Source organism: Lagopus muta, chromosome Z, assembly GCF_023343835.1.
Source record: "Lagopus muta isolate bLagMut1 chromosome Z, bLagMut1 primary, whole genome shotgun sequence".
In the NCBI taxonomy this organism is placed as follows: Eukaryota; Metazoa; Chordata; class Aves; order Galliformes; family Phasianidae; genus Lagopus; species Lagopus muta.
In genome coordinates, this window is record NC_064472.1 from 60,454,664 (window position 1) to 60,475,056 (window position 20,393).

The following is a 20,393-nucleotide window of genomic DNA, read 5'->3' on the forward strand; positions in this document are numbered from 1 at the left end:
CCAGGAAGGATAGAAGCAAACATCACTCGTGCTCCCACTCCCTCCACCAACCGCCCTACAGCCCCAAAGTCCTTTGGGTAGTTTGCAGGCTTCTCTGAGCTACTTCATGGCTGCTTGCCTGCACTAATGAAGTAATGGGTAGTAATCAGAGGGATGAACCAGGTCAGGGAGTTTTCTAGCTGTGTCCTGGACCTGGGCCCCAGGGAGGCGGCCCACCTCCCTGTGAGTCGGGTCCGGTCTGCATCCGGGGCCTTCTGTTCCCATGCGGAGGGAATCACCACCACCGATAGCCCTTCTGTCTGTCTTAGCCGAGGCAGTCTGGAGACGCAGCGTCGACCGCCTCGCCCTTGCCTTTGTCTTAGGCAAAGCTTCCCGGGCCTCCTCGCTCACCTCGCCTTCAATTTACAGTGCCTGGCCCACGATGCCGAGCTGGGACTGTCTTCCAGTTCTCCCAGCTCTCTGCCTGACAGTGACAGGACATGGGGTCCATCCCCCACTTGCTGGGGGGTGTCTCCCTGGCGCCTTCCTCCCTGGCATGCCTGGGAGTTTCTCCACCAGTCAATCTCTTGCTCTCACTCCCTGATGGTCCTTAACCTCTCCACCTCCTGCTTGAGCTGTGCCAGCATGCTGAGCCGATCTTCCACCTGCTCACCCCTCCACTCCTCAGGTGGAGTTCCTGCCGCCCTCCTCGGCATCAGCAGGCTCAGGCACTCCCTGCAGCCGGAGACCTGAACAGCCACACTCTTGCGCAGGGCCTCCATCTGGGTCGCCACAGCCTTTGCGGGGCAAGCCGGTTGCCTGGTGGAGATCGTGGCCTCGCAGAGACAGCACCTACTGCCAGTAGGTAAGCTGGTCTCCAGAGCTAGGAAGGACAGTACTTCTGCGCCGTCCTGCACAAGCTACCACACCTGCTGCTGCAGTATGCTGTGGCTGCTGCGCACGTGCTGCCTTCTCCTCACTGCACTTGGCGGGCAGCGATGCACTGAGGCCCTCCCTTAAGCTTTTCTTAAGGCAAGGGGCGTGGATGCAGTTCCATTGCCCTGGCAATGCTGACACCACATCAGCCACTCTCACGAGAACTGTGGGGCTGCTGCGTTGGCTCAGGGTTCCCCTGGTAAAGGAACTGACCGAACCTCCCCCCCCCCCATACCTTGCAAGGAGGCGCTGCGATTCTGTCCGGGCCGGCTCTGAAGCAGCTAACCTCGGCAGTCAAGGATGAAGTGAAGTATTCGATTGTGTCATCTTGCATTCCGATACCGTATGTAGGAAACTCAGACTTTCTTCCTCAGATCGCTGCCGCTGTTTTGTTCTTAGGCCCGTCTCCCATCTCCCTACCCTTGCCCCCTTCTCCCTTCCCCCTTCCCCCTTTCCTGGGACGTGGGCCTGTGGGTCCCCCGTGCCCATTAGTCATGGCAACAGGCTGGACTGGCCTATAAACCGTCAGTACGCCTCCGTCCCTGCCCCTTTTTTTTCGGGGCGTTGGGCCTGTGGGCGTGCTGTCCCCCATCACGGACACAGAGAGATGTAAAGATAACTCCACGGCAACCATCCAGGAAGGTGCTGGGGAGAAGACAACCCCGTGGTCTCCGCTCCTAACACTGCCCACCGCAGGACAAGCAGAGAAGACTGAAGCCAACATGTGGGGAGGATGTTGAAGGTTTATTTTTTTTTGCCACTTGGAACCACAACCATCACGCCAGGATGGGACATGGCTGATTCCGCGCTGTCTTTGGGACTGGTTGTGGAGATGTCTTCTCTGATGCTGGAACCGGGAGTGGCTTTGTGGCTGGGCTGGTCCACCGAAGAATGAAGGCAGCATGGATGGACTCTCTTCCAGGTTGATTTTCTTTGCCGCTTGGGACCACAGCCGTCACATGACAGTGTTATTGCTTAGTGTGACAGATGGTCAGACATAGGAACTTAAGGCAACAGGAATAAGTGCACCGGGTGGCCCGTGGGCAGGGAGTGGCTTCGTGCCCGGGCTGGCCCCCGCTGCCTGGGCCGGCTGCCACGGTCTCATCGGGGCCGGCTGCAGGAAGTTGAAGCGCGACGCCCCAGTGGGGATCGGCTTCGAGAGCGGGCCCGCCCTCGTTGCCTGGATTGTCTCCTGCGTGCAGGCAGAGGGGAAGCCCTCGGGGACCTGGATGGTGCTGGTCTGGCCGAGGTGTGGGTGCTGCTCTGAGCACCTCGGGTTGTTGTACGGCTCCCACCACGTTGTCTTCGGGGCCGACTGTGGGAGCCCGAGGCCCGGCCTCGCAACGGGGAGCGGCTTCTTGTACGGCCGGTCTCCCGCTGCCTGGGACGATTTGTGGCTGCACGTCTCCGGGATGTTCTGGAGGACCGTCTCCTCCTACGACGTCTCTGCCGGGTGAGCACAACATCGCAGGTGTCCCACGCCCAGGCGTTTCTGCGCATGGCCCAGAAGGAGCAGCACCAGCGCGTGCCTTGTGAGCCACAGGAGCTGCAGAGCATTGGCTGACAGGGCCTGCGGAAGCAAACAGGTTGTGTCTGTGAGCACAAAGCGAGCCAAGGCAGGGAGCAGCCGGCACGGCTCTGGTGCTCAGCCCTTGCTCCCCCCAGCCTATGGTGAGGCTGAGATCCCACGCAGAGCCCCAGAGGACTGCGGAGGTCACTCACTCCTCTTCCTGTGCGCTCTCCCTGCCTCCTAGGTGAGTGCACGTGCTGGCACTGCAGCCACTGTGCCTTTCTCGCAGCGACTGGTACGCTTCATCGTCCCACCAAGATAGTCGTCTGCCAGAGAAGAGAGAGAATGCGATGAGTCCCCGGTGCCCCAGGCGTGAGGCAGATCCAGGGCACCCCTGTTCATCCCCGTTGAGCTTATTCCCAGCTACTCCGTGAAGCTGAGACCGATGCTTGCAGGACGGCAAGGGACTGGGCCTGCCGGGGCAGTTCATGGGCAGGCACAGCACCTGTGCCTGAGTGTCTGCAGAGTCAGGAAGAAGGACACCAACCTGATTGGAATTTGGATCCCCAGCCTGGTCATTTGGGATTGGAATCTCCCTCTCTCTCCGCAGACGGGGCAGTAGAAGCGCGCGGTGGCAGCGAGTATGGCATGTCTCTGCAGGAGAAGCACAAGCGTGAGCGTGAGTGTGAGCGTGAGCGTGAGTGTGAGCAGGGCTGGCTGCTGCTGAGCACCGGCCGTGCCCACGGGGCGAGGGGAGGGCTCCTACCCTGATGCAGCCCCGGTGGAACCAGGCCTGTTTGCACACCGGGCACAGCATGGTGCGGTAGGACGCGCTGTCCCCCACGGGCTCCAGGCAGATGATGCAGATGGTGTTCTGAGCCGGAGCTGCCTCCGCTGCCTGCTGAGGGCGATGCTCCCAGCAGAAGGACCTGCGCAGGAGGACAGAAGGGATGGGCATGGTGAGGAGTGCTGTGAGGAGCGCAGAGAGCCAGGAAAGAGTGCCGGGTCTGGGCTCCGGCTCTGGCAGGATGCTGGGAGGTGTGGCTGCAGGTTCCTCCCTGGGAGGGACAGGGAGGGACGGCAGCTTGGCTGCTGCTGACAGCCCTTACCTGTACTGCCCAAAGTACTGCATGACGCATTGCCCGTCCTCGGCGCAGGGCAGATGGAAGCTGCGCTCACAGCCTGTCTCCGCGCAGCTGATGGCAGCTCCCCTCCCGCCACAGACAAAGCAGTGCTGAAAAGAACAGAGCGGTCCCCGTCAGCGGTGGGCTTGGTGCCTCCGCGGCTGGCCCCACTTCTCCAGGCAGGGCGCAGGGTGTGGGCACCGCTGCCCCACACTCTGCAGAGCTGCCTGGCAGACGAGGCTTGTCTGCTGTGGTGGGGCTTTGTCCTGGAGCCGGTTGGAAGGGCCGCGATCGCTTTCTATAGGCCCAGGCAAAACCTCGGTGCGAGCCTCTGCCGGCACCAAGCTCCCCGTTCCGTTCAGGTGCTCACCTTCTGGTCTGCCAGCTGGATGGTGTGCTGGATGGCACCAGTGGAGAAGCCACAAATTCCACCCATTGGGCATCTCCATCCCAAAAGGCCATCGGCAAAGAACTGTAGGAGAGAAAAGAGCGGGATCTCGTGAGGCCAGCAAGGAAGGGAGCATCCCTGGCAGGAGCCCTAGCCCCTGAGGGGACTCACCAAGCAGAATTCGTGGGCACAGAGCCCACCACTGGCAAAAGTCCGCCCGCAGATGTCCGGGTCGACCTGTGCCTGGCGGCACAGCATGCACACTGCAGAGGAAGGAGAGAGCAACCATGAGCAGCGCTGAGCACCTGGCGGGGTCGGGTAAGCCTGGCCATCCCCAGGGCCTGCCCCTTGCCTGCCGTGCCTGCTGAGGGGCAGGGCTGGAGGGGGTGAAAGGGAAGGGGGCATTGCGGGCCCAGCAGCGCCAGCAGGCAGCCACAGCCCAAGCTCAACCCCTGGCCAAGGAGCAGAGGGGCCCTGCCTGCCCGCGGCGCTGGGGAGCCCCTGCCTGCTCCTCCCTCCCCTCCCAGCCGCAGGCAGACCTGGCCTGGCAGCGGGGAGCCGCACGCAGGGATGCGGGGCTCTCACCTGGCTCCCCAGAGTTGGGGGTCTCCTCGTTCCGTCTGGACATGTTCGGCATTCACAGCGAGAAACAAGAGAGTCAAGAAAGTCCCTCCTCTCTCCGCGCCTCACCAAGCCGCACTGAGCACAGCCCCAGCCCGGCAGCCTTTGCTCTGCTCCCGGCCCCGCGGGTCACAATGGCCACCACTGTGACATCACCGTGACATCACGGTCAGCACCTCACGGGGCTGAGGGCACCGCACCCATGCGGGAGGGCGGCGGCTCCTGTGGGCAGCGCAGGGCAAGGAGCCCAGTGCTGCCGTCAGCAGGGAGCAAGGATGGCCTCCCTCGGGCCTTTTGCACCACATCGCAGCAGAGAGTCCAATAAACGTCTGCGGGTCAACAGCGCAGCCAGCATTTCTAGTGTGCGTTCCGAGTGACTCTCCACGGTCTGATGGTGGCAGGCCAAGGTTTTGAGCTGAGAAAAGAGGAGATCTGGTGAACTGCCAGCAGGAATTCCTCACTCAGAGGGCTGTGAGGCCCTGGCACAGCTGCCCAGAGAAGCTGCGGGTGCCCATCCCTGCAGGCGCTCCAGGCCGAGTTGGACAGGGCCCTGCTCTAACCTGACCTGACCTGCTGGGTGGCAGCGCTCCCATGGCAGGCACTTGAGGTTGGGTGGGTTTTATGATCCTTTCCTGCCCAAGTCTTCACACATCTCAGCTTCAACCCTTATACGGTTCCCAGAGGCAGAGTGGCATAGGCAGGGCACGATTGCCTTCAAGCCTGCGTATAAAACGAGTCAGGAAAACTTCTGACTCTGTTTTTTTTGCTTTCTTTGACCTGCTGGCAATGGTCACCATGCCAGAGACAGGAGAGGAGCGGTCCCTTGTCCAGGGCTGCAGTCCTGGAGTCACACTGGAGCATCCCTGCTCATCCAGCCTGACCATGAGAGTCAGCTTCTCCATGAAAGTCAGGCCAACGCTGATGGGAGAGCCCCCACGCCTAGAGAGCCGCCCTCTGCGGAGATGCTCGAGGCCTCACTGGATAGGGCTTCAGGCAGCCTGACCTAGTGGGTGGCAGCCAACACGCTGCAGGAGTTTGGAACTGCAGAGAGAATTTAATGTCCCTTCCAAGCCAAGCCATCCCAGGATCCTGTGATTCAAAACTATCAGCTCTGCACTGGCGAGCACCAGGTCCAGCAGGGCTTCACCTCGGGTCGGTCCGTCTAGTTACCTGGACGAGGAAGTAATCCTCAGCAGACTCCAGGAATCTCCTGGACTGTCTGCCACCTGCCGTGCTGCTATCCTGGCAGGGATCCAGGTGGTTGAAATCCCCCATCAGGACAAGAGCCTGCGAGCGCAACACCTCCTGCGGCTGACGCAAGAAGGCCTCGTCAACAGGCTCCCCCTGACCAGGTGGCGTGTAGCAGACCCCAAGCACTAGCTGCCCTTTCCTGGACCGATCCCTGATTTTCACCCTAAGCTCCTGTAGTGGTTTTGTGATTTTTCTTGTCGGTGTTCCACATCATAACATCATGGAAAGCAGTGGGAGTGGAAGAGTTACTGTTCTGGTTCTGTCGACTGCCTCTTTGGGACGTTTTGGCTCTCGGAGGGGAGGGGAGGAGTGGCATTCCGCAGAGGACTTCTTGCCCAGAGCAAGAAAGGTGGAGCTCCTGGCAGGACACCGGCCTCTCTCCCTCTTAGGGACTCTCTCGGTTTTGCAGCAGGGAAGCACGTGGTTCCCTCTGCAGTCTGTCGCGTAAGGCTTCGGCTTTGGACGCTCTCTTTGTGTTTGATGTACCTGGATTTAGTAAACTAAGGGTCTTCCTCAGATCGTTGCCGTTGCTCTGTTTTTTTTCTCTGTTAGACCCATCTACGTTTTCCCTACCCTTGCCCGCAAGTCTGCTGCCTCATCAGTCATGGGGCCGGGCCGACTGGCCGTAACCCTTCAACGCTTTCTTTGTTATCCTCTCCCCCTTTTTTGGGGGGTGGCCTGCAGCCCCTGTCAGGATCACAGATCTAGAGATAACTCCATGACAGCTCTCAGCCTGGTCATGGCTGTTACTCAGACACAGCTCTTTGCACTCTGTCCACTTCCTCACATAGAGGACAACACCCCCGCCCCTCCTGCCCCCGTCTATCCCTTCTGAAGAGCCTGGAGCCCTCAGTCACAGTACGCCAGCCGTGAGATTCGTGCCACCACGTTTCCCTGATAACAGCAACCAGATCGCTATTTTCCAAGCGCATCATGGCTTCCAACTCCTCCTGCCTATTTCCCATGCTGCGTGCATTAGTGGAAAGGCACTTCAGCTGGGCTTTCTGGCAGACTAGCCTTCCAGAGGGGCCCTTCCTCAAACCTCCAAAAGAAACTTGAAGTTTTCCTCCACTGCTTCCTAGAGGGACAAGAGAAGGTTTTGGACAGGGAACTGGCAATATTAGCTCCTCTGGGGAGTTCCCAGAAGATCCTGCAGCATCCCACAGGACACTTTGGAGGTTTTTCCCCGCAATCTCCTGGCGTGACAGCAACCCTAAGTGTTTCTTTGTCCCGCCTCACTTGGCTCTCTTCCCCCATCGGGCCTAGTATAAAAGCCCAGACTACTTGCTCTACCCTAGCGAGCCTCATTGCATCCCCTTCCATTCCCGCTTCCTACCTAGTTGCAAGCCCTCTCAATGAGCCCCGCTATCTCTTGGGCTGGGATCCGTTTCCTTCTCAGAGGCAAGTGACACAGGCCTGCAGCCATTAGACCGGGTGCCGAGCAAATGGCCCCGTGGTCAAAAAGCCCAAAGTTCTGTGGCGGCACCAGCCTCTCAGCCACTTGTCCATTACCTGGGCTCTGCTATCCCACTCCGTGTGCCTCACCGCCCCAGGAAGGATAGAAGCAAACATCACTCGTGCTCCCACTCCCTCCACCAACCGCCCTACAGCCCCAAAGTCCTTTGGGTAGTTTGCAGGCTTCTCTGAGCTACTTCATGGCTGCTTGCCTGCACTAATGAAGTAATGGGTAGTAATCAGAGGGATGAACCAGGTCAGGGAGTTTTCTAGCTGTGTCCTGGACCTGGGCCCCAGGGAGGCGGCCCACCTCCCTGTGAGTCGGGTCCGGTCTGCATCCGGGGCCTTCTGTTCCCATGCGGAGGGAATCACCACCACCGATAGCCCTTCTGTCTGTCTTAGCCGAGGCAGTCTGGAGACGCAGCGTCGACCGCCTCGCCCTTGCCTTTGTCTTAGGCAAAGCTTCCCGGGCCTCCTCGCTCACCTCGCCTTCAATTTACAGTGCCTGGCCCACGATGCCGAGCTGGGACTGTCTTCCAGTTCTCCCAGCTCTCTGCCTGACAGTGACAGGACATGGGGTCCATCCCCCACTTGCTGGGGGGTGTCTCCCTGGCGCCTTCCTCCCTGGCATGCCTGGGAGTTTCTCCACCAGTCAATCTCTTGCTCTCACTCCCTGATGGTCCTTAACCTCTCCACCTCCTGCTTGAGCTGTGCCAGCATGCTGAGCCGATCTTCCACCTGCTCACCCCTCCACTCCTCAGGTGGAGTTCCTGCCGCCCTCCTCGGCATCAGCAGGCTCAGGCACTCCCTGCAGCCGGAGACCTGAACAGCCACACTCTTGCGCAGGGCCTCCATCTGGGTCGCCACAGCCTTTGCGGGGCAAGCCGGTTGCCTGGTGGAGATCGTGGCCTCGCAGAGACAGCACCTACTGCCAGTAGGTAAGCTGGTCTCCAGAGCTAGGAAGGACAGTACTTCTGCGCCGTCCTGCACAAGCTACCACACCTGCTGCTGCAGTATGCTGTGGCTGCTGCGCACGTGCTGCCTTCTCCTCACTGCACTTGGCGGGCAGCGATGCACTGAGGCCCTCCCTTAAGCTTTTCTTAAGGCAAGGGGCGTGGATGCAGTTCCATTGCCCTGGCAATGCTGACACCACATCAGCCACTCTCACGAGAACTGTGGGGCTGCTGCGTTGGCTCAGGGTTCCCCTGGTAAAGGAACTGACCGAACCTCCCCCCCCCCCCATACCTTGCAAGGAGGCGCTGCGATTCTGTCCGGGCCGGCTCTGAAGCAGCTAACCTCGGCAGTCAAGGATGAAGTGAAGTATTCGATTGTGTCATCTTGCATTCCGATACCGTATGTAGGAAACTCAGACTTTCTTCCTCAGATCGCTGCCGCTGTTTTGTTCTTAGGCCCGTCTCCCATCTCCCTACCCTTGCCCCCTTCTCCCTTCCCCCTTCCCCCTTTCCTGGGACGTGGGCCTGTGGGTCCCCCGTGCCCATTAGTCATGGCAACAGGCTGGACTGGCCTATAAACCGTCAGTACGCCTCCGTCCCTGCCCCTTTTTTTTCGGGGCGTTGGGCCTGTGGGCGTGCTGTCCCCCATCACGGACACAGAGAGGTGTAAAGATAACTCCACGGCAACCATCCAGGAAGGTGCTGGGGAGAAGACAACCCCGTGGTCTCCGCTCCTAACACTGCCCACCGCAGGACAAGCAGAGAAGACTGAAGCCAACATGTGGGGAGGATGTTGAAGGTTTATTTTTTTTTGCCACTTGGAACCACAACCATCACGCCAGGATGGGACATGGCTGATTCCGCGCTGTCTTTGGGACTGGTTGTGGAGATGTCTTCTCTGATGCTGGAACCGGGAGTGGCTTTGTGGCTGGGCTGGTCCACCGAAGAATGAAGGCAGCATGGATGGACTCTCTTCCAGGTTGATTTTCTTTGCCGCTTGGGACCACAGCCGTCACATGACAGTGTTATTGCTTAGTGTGACAGATGGTCAGACATAGGAACTTAAGGCAACAGGAATAAGTGCACCGGGTGGCCCGTGGGCAGGGAGTGGCTTCGTGCCCGGGCTGGCCCCCGCTGCCTGGGCCGGCTGCCACGGTCTCATCGGGGCCGGCTGCAGGAAGTTGAAGCGCGACGCCCCAGTGGGGATCGGCTTCGAGAGCGGGCCCGCCCTCGTTGCCTGGATTGTCTCCTGCGTGCAGGCAGAGGGGAAGCCCTCGGGGACCTGGATGGTGCTGGTCTGGCCGAGGTGTGGGTGCTGCTCTGAGCACCTCGGGTTGTTGTACGGCTCCCACCACGTTGTCTTCGGGGCCGACTGTGGGAGCCCGAGGCCCGGCCTCGCAACGGGGAGCGGCTTCTTGTACGGCCGGTCTCCCGCTGCCTGGGACGATTTGTGGCTGCACGTCTCCGGGATGTTCTGGAGGACCGTCTCCTCCTACGACGTCTCTGCCGGGTGAGCACAACATCGCAGGTGTCCCACGCCCAGGCGTTTCTGCGCATGGCCCAGAAGGAGCAGCACCAGCGCGTGCCTTGTGAGCCACAGGAGCTGCAGAGCATTGGCTGACAGGGCCTGCGGAAGCAAACAGGTTGTGTCTGTGAGCACAAAGCGAGCCAAGGCAGGGAGCAGCCGGCACGGCTCTGGTGCTCAGCCCTTGCTCCCCCCCAGCCTATGGTGAGGCTGAGATCCCACGCAGAGCCCCAGAGGACTGCGGAGGTCACTCACTCCTCTTCCTGTGCGCTCTCCCTGCCTCCTAGGTGAGTGCACGTGCTGGCACTGCAGCCACTGTGCCTTTCTCGCAGCGACTGGTACGCTTCATCGTCCCACCAAGATAGTCGTCTGCCAGAGAAGAGAGAGAATGCGATGAGTCCCCGGTGCCCCAGGCGTGAGGCAGATCCAGGGCACCCCTGTTCATCCCCGTTGAGCTTATTCCCAGCTACTCCGTGAAGCTGAGACCGATGCTTGCAGGACGGCAAGGGACTGGGCCTGCCGGGGCAGTTCATGGGCAGGCACAGCACCTGTGCCTGAGTGTCTGCAGAGTCAGGAAGAAGGACACCAACCTGATTGGAATTTGGATCCCCAGCCTGGTCATTTGGGATTGGAATCTCCCTCTCTCTCCGCAGACGGGGCAGTAGAAGCGCGCGGTGGCAGCGAGTATGGCATGTCTCTGCAGGAGAAGCACAAGCGTGAGCGTGAGTGTGAGCGTGAGCGTGAGTGTGAGCAGGGCTGGCTGCTGCTGAGCACCGGCCGTGCCCACGGGGCGAGGGGAGGGCTCCTACCCTGATGCAGCCCCGGTGGAACCAGGCCTGTTTGCACACCGGGCACAGCATGGTGCGGTAGGACGCGCTGTCCCCCACGGGCTCCAGGCAGATGATGCAGATGGTGTTCTGAGCCGGAGCTGCCTCCGCTGCCTGCTGAGGGCGATGCTCCCAGCAGAAGGACCTGCGCAGGAGGACAGAAGGGATGGGCATGGTGAGGAGTGCTGTGAGGAGCGCAGAGAGCCAGGAAAGAGTGCCGGGTCTGGGCTCCGGCTCTGGCAGGATGCTGGGAGGTGTGGCTGCAGGTTCCTCCCTGGGAGGGACAGGGAGGGACGGCAGCTTGGCTGCTGCTGACAGCCCTTACCTGTACTGCCCAAAGTACTGCATGACGCATTGCCCGTCCTCGGCGCAGGGCAGATGGAAGCTGCGCTCACAGCCTGTCTCCGCGCAGCTGATGGCAGCTCCCTCCCGCCACAGACAAAGCAGTGCTGAAAAGAACAGAGCGGTCCCCGTCAGCGGTGGGCTTGGTGCCTCCGCGGCTGGCCCCACTTCTCCAGGCAGGGCGCAGGGTGTGGGCACCGCTGCCCCACACTCTGCAGAGCTGCCTGGCAGACGAGGCCTTGTCTGCTGTGGTGGGGCTTTGTCCTGGAGCCGGTTGGAGGGCCGGCGATCGCTTTCTATAGGCCCAGGCAAACCTCGGTGCGAGCCTCTGCCGGCACCAAGCTCCCCGTTCCGTTCAGGTGCTCACCTTCTGGTCTGCCAGCTGGATGGTGTGCTGGATGCACCAGTGGAGAAGCCACAAATTCCACCCATGGGCATCTCCATCCCAAAAGGCCATCGGCAAAGAACTGTAGGAGAGAAAAGAGCGGGATCTCGTGAGGCCAGCAAGGAAGGGGAGCATCCCTGGCAGGAGCCCTAGCCCCTGAGGGGCTCACCAAGCAGAATTCGTGGGCACAGAGCCCACCACTGGCAAAAGTCCGCCCGCAGATGTCCGGGTCGACCTGTGCCTGGCGGCACAGCATGCACACTGCAGAGGAAGGAGAGAGCAACCATGAGCAGCGCTGAGCACCTGGCGGGGTCGGGTAAGCCTGGCCATCCCCAGGCCTGCCCCTTGCCTGCCGTGCCTGCTGAGGGGCAGGGCTGGAGGGGGTGAAAGGGGAAGGGGGCATTGCGGGCCCAGCAGCGCCAGCAGGCAGCCACAGCCCAAGCTCAACCCCTGGCCAAGGAGCAGAGGGGCCCTGCCTGCCCGCGGCGCTGGGGAGCCCCTGCCTGCTCCTCCCTCCCCTCCCAGCCGCAGGCAGACCTGGCCTGGCAGCGGGGAGCCGCACGCAGGGATGCGGGGCTCTCACCTGGCTTCCCCAGAGTTGGGGGTCTCCTCGTTCCGTCTGGACATGTTCGGCATTCACAGCGAGAAACAAGAGAGTCAAGGAAAGTCCCTCCTCTCTCCGCGCCTCACCAAGCCGCACTGAGCACAGCCCCAGCCCGGCAGCCTTTGCTCTGCTCCCGCCCCGCGGGTCACAATGGCCACCACTGTGACATACCGTGACATCACGGTCAGCACCTCACGGGGCTGAGGGCACCGCACCCATGCGGGAGGGCGGCGGCTCCTGTGGGCAGCGCAGGGCAAGGAGCCCAGTGCTGCCGTCAGCAGGGAGCAAGGATGGCCTCCCTCGGGCCTTTTGCACCACATCGCAGCAGAGAGTCCAATAAACCGTCTGCGGGTCAACAGCGCAGCCAGCATTTCTAGTGTGCGTTCCGAGTGACTCTCCACGGTCTGATGGTGGCAGGCCAAGGTTTTGAGCTGAGAAAAGAGGAGATCTGGTGAACTGCCAGCAGGAATTCCTCACTCAGAGGGCTGTGAGGCCCTGGCACAGCTGCCCAGAGAAGCTGCGGGTGCCCATCCCTGCAGGCGCTCCAGGCCGAGTTGGACAGGGCCCTGCTCTAACCTGACCTGACCTGCTGGGTGGCAGCGCTCCCATGGCAGGCACTTGAGGTTGGGTGGGTTTTATGATCCTTTCCTGCCCAAGTCTTCACACATCTCAGCTTCAACCCTTATACGGTTCCCAGAGGCAGAGTGGCATAGGCAGGGCACGATTGCCTTCAAGCCTGCGTATAAAACGAGTCAGGAAAACTTCTGACTCTGTTTTTTTTTTGCTTTCTTTGACCTGCTGGCAATGGTCACCATGCCAGAGACAGGAGAGGAGCGGTCCCCTTGTCCAGGGCTGCAGTCCTGGAGTCACACTGGAGCATCCCTGCTCATCCAGCCTGACCATGAGAGTCAGCTTCTCCATGAAAGTCAGGCCAACGCTGATGGGAGAGCCCCCACGCCTAGAGAGCCGCCCTCTGCGGAGATGCTCGAGGCCTCACTGGATAGGGCTTCAGGCAGCCTGACCTAGTGGGTGGCAGCCAACACGCTGCAGGAGTTTGGAACTGCAGAGAGAATTTAATGTCCCTTCCAAGCCAAGCCATCCCAGGATCCTGTGATTCAAAACTATCAGCTCTGCACTGGCGAGCACCAGGTCCAGCAGGGCTTCACCTCGGGTCGGTCCGTCTAGTTACCTGGACGAGGAAGTAATCCTCAGCAGACTCCAGGAATCTCCTGGACTGTCTGCCCACCTGCCGTGCTGATCCATTGAATGGTCCGTCTTTCAAAAGTATACCTCTCCAATTTAGAGAGAAGAATGTGGTGAGGGACCATGTGAAAGGCTTTGCAGAAATCCAGGAAGATGACATCCATCACTCTTCCCTATGCACTGATTGCTGTCACTCTATCACCGAAGGCCAGCAAACCAGTCAGGCGTGATCTGCCCATGGTGAAGCCATGCTGGCTGTCTTGGATTACTTCTTTGTCTCCTATGTGCCTTAAGATGGTAACGAGGATGATCTGCTCCACGATCTTCACAGGCACACATGTGATGCTCCCAGGCCTGTAGTTCCCCAGGTCTTCCTTTCTCCCTTTCTTAAAAATGGGAGTAACTTTTGCCTTTTCCCAGTCACCGGGGGGTTTTCCCCCAGTGATTTCACAGCTATGATTTTTCAAATATGATGGAGTGCAGCTCAGCAACCACATCAGCCATCTGTCTCAGAACCCTAGGATGGATATCATCTGGCTCCATGGACTTACATACTTTCAGTTTCATGAGGATGTCTTGGATTTGTTCTGCTGTTATGGTGGGATGAAACCCACTCTTCTCACCCACACCTAGAGCACTATTTCAAGGACTGACAGCAAGAGGAGTGAAATGAACACAGAATAACACCATAAGAATCAGAATTTGTGAATGGATACATGTGACAGTAGAAGATAACTGGAGATTCTAGGTAGTCCCTGTAGTAATATTCCATAGGATCCACAATACAGACATCCTATTTGTCTGACCTCTATAACAGCTCAGGAAGATGTCTGCCCGACTACATTTAGGCATTTTTTTTATTTCACGATTTCATCAAGCACTGCACATGAATGGTATAATTTAGAGAATAAATATCAGTTCATAACGGCATGTAATGAGTAGCAAATAAAACCTACAGACAAAGAAGATGCTCTCAGCAGTCAGAGACCAAGTGTCTTTGTGGCATAATTTTACAGTCACCCCTGGTAACAAGCACTGACACTGTTCTACTTTCTAATACTGTGTTTTATGTATGTACAGTGACTGAGCAGCATTTATAAAGAACAATCTCTAGAGCAAGATTGGTTAGTGATCTTGCCTGTCTGCCTCTTTTTTTCCATCTAATTCTTACACACTGTAGTATTTTAGAAAACATCTGAACAGCTAAACTGCTCGAACTGGTCTGATTTGAATCACTAATGGGATGGTCCATATATAGCAGCTTTGATTACATTTCTTTTTGTCACAGTCTTGACTTTATAGATTTAATTCAAATGAGGGGAGGAAAATCAGTTTTTTTTGCCATTCTTCTGCTTTATTTATTGAATTCATTCCATAATGGGAGGAAAAGTAAAGTTTGGAATATACCCCTGGGTAAAACGTAGAATAGCAATGACTTTATACTTTAAAAAAAGTAACTTCAATTGAGCAGCATCTGTATTTGCTCTGTGCTTATGACTTACAGTAATGTCAACAACTCACAGCTGGTGTGACTGAAACACAGTACCTAATAAGCAGAAAAATATTTTAGATTAATTTTGAAGATAACAGCCTAAAGCACTGAAGGAATAATGGGGTCACAGCACCTCTTCCAAGCATAAATTCATCTCCACATCTTTTATTGTTGCATTTGATGTTCACTTTTTTGGAAAAAAAAAAAAATTTAGAAGTACTATGGAACGAGAATAAACTCAACAGAGTTCTATACTTCAGTTTATTGAGAATAATGTAGCTAGCAGAAGATTGAAAAACAATGCAATCAGATAAAAGAACAGCCCATTAATATCAGAATAAAAAGGTAATCAACCACGAGTTCTCTGTCTTCCGTTTCCTTTTACTGCTTTGTACCAGTGTCAAAGTGATTTACATTAGCACCATTGATACTGTTGTGCTTTTGTAAATGTATTTCCAAAAAACGAAGACATTTCTAGCCTTTGTGTAAAAAACATGAGTTTTCTTTAAAGGAAAATGAGGACAGCTTCTGATGCATAATTGAGTTGAGGCACAACTTGTTTTCCTGATCAAGTTCTCTCACACAAAAAATGGGTCGTATTCCTTTACTGTTGAGGCGAGTGGCTTCAGTACAATACCTCCAACAGTTTCCCCCAAAGCCATACACTAAATGTCTGGAGTTAATATGCGATTCTCTCCTAACATCAGGAGAATCTATCAGCTCATTTTCTACCAAGTGTTTTGAATCACAGATGTGAATGACATGCTGTGTATTCCATCAACATCTCTCTTAACATTTGAAAGGAATGCTCTGCTTAAGTTCAACTTGTTTATGTACAGGAAAAGATACCATGTTTTACATTTTCCATAGGTAATCTTTGAAATAGGGAGTCCTCTCATGCCCAGATTGTATAGCAGAGGTTTTAGTAGATCCAACTTTCTCCTTTGGCATACACATTAAAGAACTCTAATTTTAAGCATGAAGTGTCTGTCATCCTGTTTTATAACCAAATATCATTATTACATGTTCACTTTCGTATTTCTGAATTAGGTGTATTTTGATATTTCCAGATGCATCATTTCAAAAGTAGTTCAAAAGTAGAATTTTGGAGTAAATAATGATTCTTGAATTACAATCTGACATAGTCCAAGCTTGAATTATGTTTGAAAATGTATTTTGGTGCTTCATTAAGCACCCTAGAATAATCAGAGCGTAGCGTATTTCACGGAATTAAATGACTATGATTATTTCACTCAAATGAAAAGTGGGTTATACCTATGAATGGATATGTACAGTATATTCCAATCATGTAACTTATCTAATTACTACATTAAAATCAAGAATATTCCATTAATATAGTGTGTGTGTGTAAAATGTGAATAAAAATATTAATAAACTCTAATCTTAGTAAAACATTCTATCTCTGCTGTACAGACAAAATGCTAGCATATGACATCAGTTTACATGGCAAGTAGTATAGGAAGGAAGGAAGGAAATTTTTAACTGTTTGGCACATACCTGACTGGCCAAGGGAAAATCACCTCTTAACCATGGCATTTCTGACAGATAATCACTAAGTAAGTGTTTTACAGCAATCTAATGCAATAAAAGAGTTAAACGGAAGAAAACAAACAAACAAACAAACAAACAAACAAACAAAACATTTAAAACCACCTGCAATGATCTCAGCAATAAATAAAAAAAATAAACAATCAAACAAACAAGCAAATAAATAAATAAATTCCATTCAGTTCAGCAAAGAACAACTCTCAGAATAGTATAGGTCATGGCATCCTAAATGGCCATGGAAATGATGTGTGAAAGTAACCTGTGAGACTCTGCACTGCTTTGGACAGCATTCTTTTCTAAGCTCCTGTGAGCAAAACAAATATTGAATATCCCAGTTAAAACACTGCTGTGGAAAAGATGGAGAACAGAAGGAATTATTTGATCCAACTAATTGGAGGGCCATGAGTTGCTGGGAGTGTATCAATTTCCCAGTTCATTGTCCTGAGACTGACAAATCTTTTATTTTCTATTCCTGTCTTCATCTTTAGAGAAAAAAAAAAGAAAAAAAGGAAAAAAAAAAGAGGGCAATTGGCTGGTTAAGTGCCTTATTTAGAAAGAAAGAGTGTTGTGGAAAGACAAACATTTAATCTCCATTCTTCCTTGCTTAAACATCCTCCTTTAAATTAAAAAAAAAATAAAAATAAAAATAAAAAACAGGAAAAAAAATAAAAAAAGAGAAAAAGAGAATAAGGAAGATGGAAACAAGCCTAATAAGTGCATTTCAAAAATATCAGAAAAAATGGTCAGTTGTTGTAAACAGGGATCCAGTCTGATCAGGACACTTTTTAATTTTAATTTCAAAGTTTATTTTCATTTGTGAGGTTGGCTGTGGATAAAAATGATGCAATTCCCAGTTACCGTGTAGATTATATAGGTTATAAGAAACTGTAAAATGAATAAATATAATAAATGTTACAAATACAAACAGCTAATCTGCTAGTGGCCATATCTCTGTCATGACTGTAAAATCACTGAATTGTGGAATTATCTAGATTGGAAAAGATCTTCAACTTCATCAAGTCTAATCATCAGATTGACTGATAGAGTCCCATCACTAAATCATGTTTAAATCAGGTACCACAGATACCTGAAGGTGATTTCTGAATTCTCCATCTAGTCTCTCAGTCCACTTTGTCTCAAACACACTGCAAAAGCAGCGCTCCTTCATAGGAGGAAAGAAATTTTCAAAGCAGTCAAATACTAGCACATAGAAGAGAATAGTAGAATAATAGAATAGTAGAATCATTTGAATTGGAAGGGGCTTTTAAATCCAAATGTTCTGCTATGAACAGGCCCATCTACAGATGGATCAGGTTGCTAAGAGCCTGGTGCAGCCTGACACTGACTGTCACTAGGAAAGGGCCATCCACAGTGTCTCCGGATAACCTGTTCTCTATAATAAAAAGCCTTTTTTGTCCTTATATCCAATCTAAATTTCCCCTAAGTTTGAAACCATTTCCCTTTGTCCCATCACAAAAGGCCCTGCTAAAGAGTCTGTTCCTTTGTATCTTACAGGCCCTCTTTGGATACTGAAAGGCCACTCTCGAGTCACCTTGGAGCTTTCTCTACTCCAGGCTGAGCAGCCCCAGATCTCCCAGCCTGTCCTCATAGGGGAGGTGTTCCCACCCCTTGAATTATTTCTGTGGACTTCCTCTGGATGTGCTCCAAGAGGTCCACATCCCTCCTGTGCTGAGGACTCCACATCTGGATACAGTATTCCAGGCAAGGCCTCACCAGTAGAGTAGAGGGGCAGGATCACCTCCCTCTCCCTGCTGGCTGTACTTCTTTAAAGGCATCCCAGGCTATGTTCGGCTGTCTGGGCTGTGAGTTCATATGTCTGGCTCAATGTGTCCAGCTTGCCACCCATCAGTACCCCCAGAACCCTTTTTGGCAAGGCTGTACTCAGTCATTTCATCTCCTAGCTTGTACTGATGGTAGAGGTTGCCGTAACCAAGGTGAAAGACCTTACACTTGGATTTATTGAACATTATGAGGTTCTCCTGGGCTAGTGCTCAAAACTGCCTAAGTCTCATTGAATGGCATCCCGTTCCTTGGATGTGTCAACCACACCAAACAGCTTGCAGTCATTCACAAACTTTCTGAGGGTGCATTCAATTCCATTGTCAGTATCATTGATATAGATACTAAAAAGCACTGGACCCAGTACAGAGCTCTGAGGGCCATCACTCATCACCGATCTTCATTGAATCATGGACTAGCACTCCAGAAAAAATCTCCCCAGCATCATGAGTAAGACGAAACAAAAAGTAAAGCAATACATAGCAAAAGCAACAAAGGAGAGAATCTAGTTTTAGCTAGTATTTCAGTACTAAGACTGAGGACTAAAATATAGTACTTGAAACATTGAATTCAACACCACTGACAAATTTGCAGTTGTAATAACTATGGTGAATATTAAAATAATATAGTAATAAACTTACGTGTTTTTTCCCCTTTCAGGCTTTTAATCCTCTCCAAGTACACAAGATTAAACCATCACATTCTAAGATAAATAACAAAAGGTAGTATTTGAGGTTAGGCTTAAAATGAAACTGACTATCCTCAGACTCAGTGGAATCACGGGAAAAATGAATTATCTCTCTTGGAAATCACTAGGAGTGGTGCCACTGATTTTAAAGGAAATGGAAACGTTTGATTCTAAACTGCTGGGGACCTGTAAAGAACCTGAAATGAGGACAATACAACTGGCAACAACAGTCTGAAAACAATTTTCCTTGGCAGTAGCTTCACAGCATTCCACTTCTTTGAGCAAACTAAAATTTAGATTGTTTTTTAAAACCTCGGGAAATAATTTTACCATCATACCACAGACTTGTTTTGTTTTTTCAACATTTGCATAATCCAATATATTTTTTCCTTTACTATTTGATGAAATACAGCTCCTCTGAGCTGTTGCAGAGTTTTAGAATACACACAGCACTGATTTTTCTGCATGTTTCCCATCTTTGGTTTATAGTGAAAACACTAATATTAAATTCAATTTATATCTGCTTTCAAGAATCAGCATAATTCTTTCATACTCAGAGGCCACTGAATAGCACTTTAAATTTATGGTCATTAAAAATAAGCAACAAATACAAGGCTAATTTGCCTCAACTTTAACAGAAGTATCGGAAAACTGAAGATAAATGACATGACCCATGTAAGATGGTAGATCAAGAAAAATGGTAGCCATAGTTCCTAATTCCAGGTAAACATGATTGTACTACAGGAAACACTATTATTTTCTTCAAGAAAACTGGCAAAAACATCCCTTCTAGAGGTCGTATAGATTTGGTTATGGCTTGAGCAAGGAAACATCTTCTTCTCTGGCTTGTGGATGACAGTCTTTTTCTTACATTACTGTAATAAGGAGCTTCATCTAGAACAATGTTTAAAAACTCATTCTAATAATTTAATTCAAAATGGTGATGTATTTTGTAAAAAAATGAATAAGGAGCTTTCCCTGTGGACACAGCTACTCAAAAATACTTATCAGAAGACCCACACTTGCAATTCCAGTAATGATTTGCATACAAGGAGTTTGAATATTATGAATATATTATAATTATATATCATTATACTATATTATATTAAGTTATACTGGAGTACCGTGTCCAGTTCTGGGCTCCCCAGTACAAAAAAGACAGGGATCTCTTGGAGAGAGTCCAGCGGAGGGCCACAAAGATGGTGAAGGGCCTGGAGCATCTCTCCTATGAAGAAAGGCTGAGTGAACTGGGTCTGTTCAGCCTTGAGAAAAGGAGACTGAGAGGGGACCTGATCCAGGTCTATAAATATCTAAGGTGTGGGGGGCAGAATGGCGAGGACGGACTCTTTTCAGTGGTGAGTGGAGACAGGACAAGGGGAAACAGCTGGAAACTGCAGCATAGGAAGTTCTGCACAAATGTGCGCAAGAACTTCCTTACAGTGAGGTGACGGAGCACTGGAACAGGCTGCCCAGGGAGGTGGTGGAGTCTCCTTCTCTGGAGATGTTCAAGACCTGCCTGGACGCCTACCTGTGCAACCTGCTGTAGGGAACCTGCTTTGGCAGGGGGTTGGACTCGATGATCTCTGGAGGTCCCTTCCAACCCCTACAATTCTGTGATTCTGTGAAAATAAGTCTTACAACTCATCTGCACGCAATATGCTTGTAATTACTATTCTCACCCCTCCACATGTTGTTTTATGTTTTTTTGTTTGTTTTGTTTTTTGTTTTAAAGTAGAAAACA

The 20,393-nt window shown here is 52.7% G+C and overlaps 1 protein-coding gene and 1 pseudogene across 1 annotated transcript; both read right to left on the reverse strand.

Moving 5' to 3' along the window:
* Positions 1-1,681: 1,681 nt before the first annotated feature.
* LOC125687163 (PHD finger protein 7-like) lies at positions 1,682-4,683 on the reverse strand. Its single transcript, XM_048932032.1, has 8 exons — positions 4,523-4,683; positions 4,109-4,200; positions 3,920-4,021; positions 3,535-3,659; positions 3,192-3,354; positions 2,973-3,079; positions 2,638-2,751; positions 1,682-2,485 (listed from the first exon to the last, which is right to left on the reverse strand). The coding sequence occupies exons 1-8, from the start codon at positions 4,572-4,574 to the stop codon at positions 2,017-2,019; spliced, it is 1,224 nt and encodes a 407-aa protein (XP_048787989.1). The 5' UTR covers positions 4,575-4,683; the 3' UTR covers positions 1,682-2,016.
* A 134-nt stretch (positions 4,684-4,817) lies between these two features.
* On the reverse strand, positions 4,818-11,932 carry LOC125687404 (uncharacterized; annotated as a pseudogene).
* Between the last annotated feature and the right edge of the window lie 8,461 nt (positions 11,933-20,393).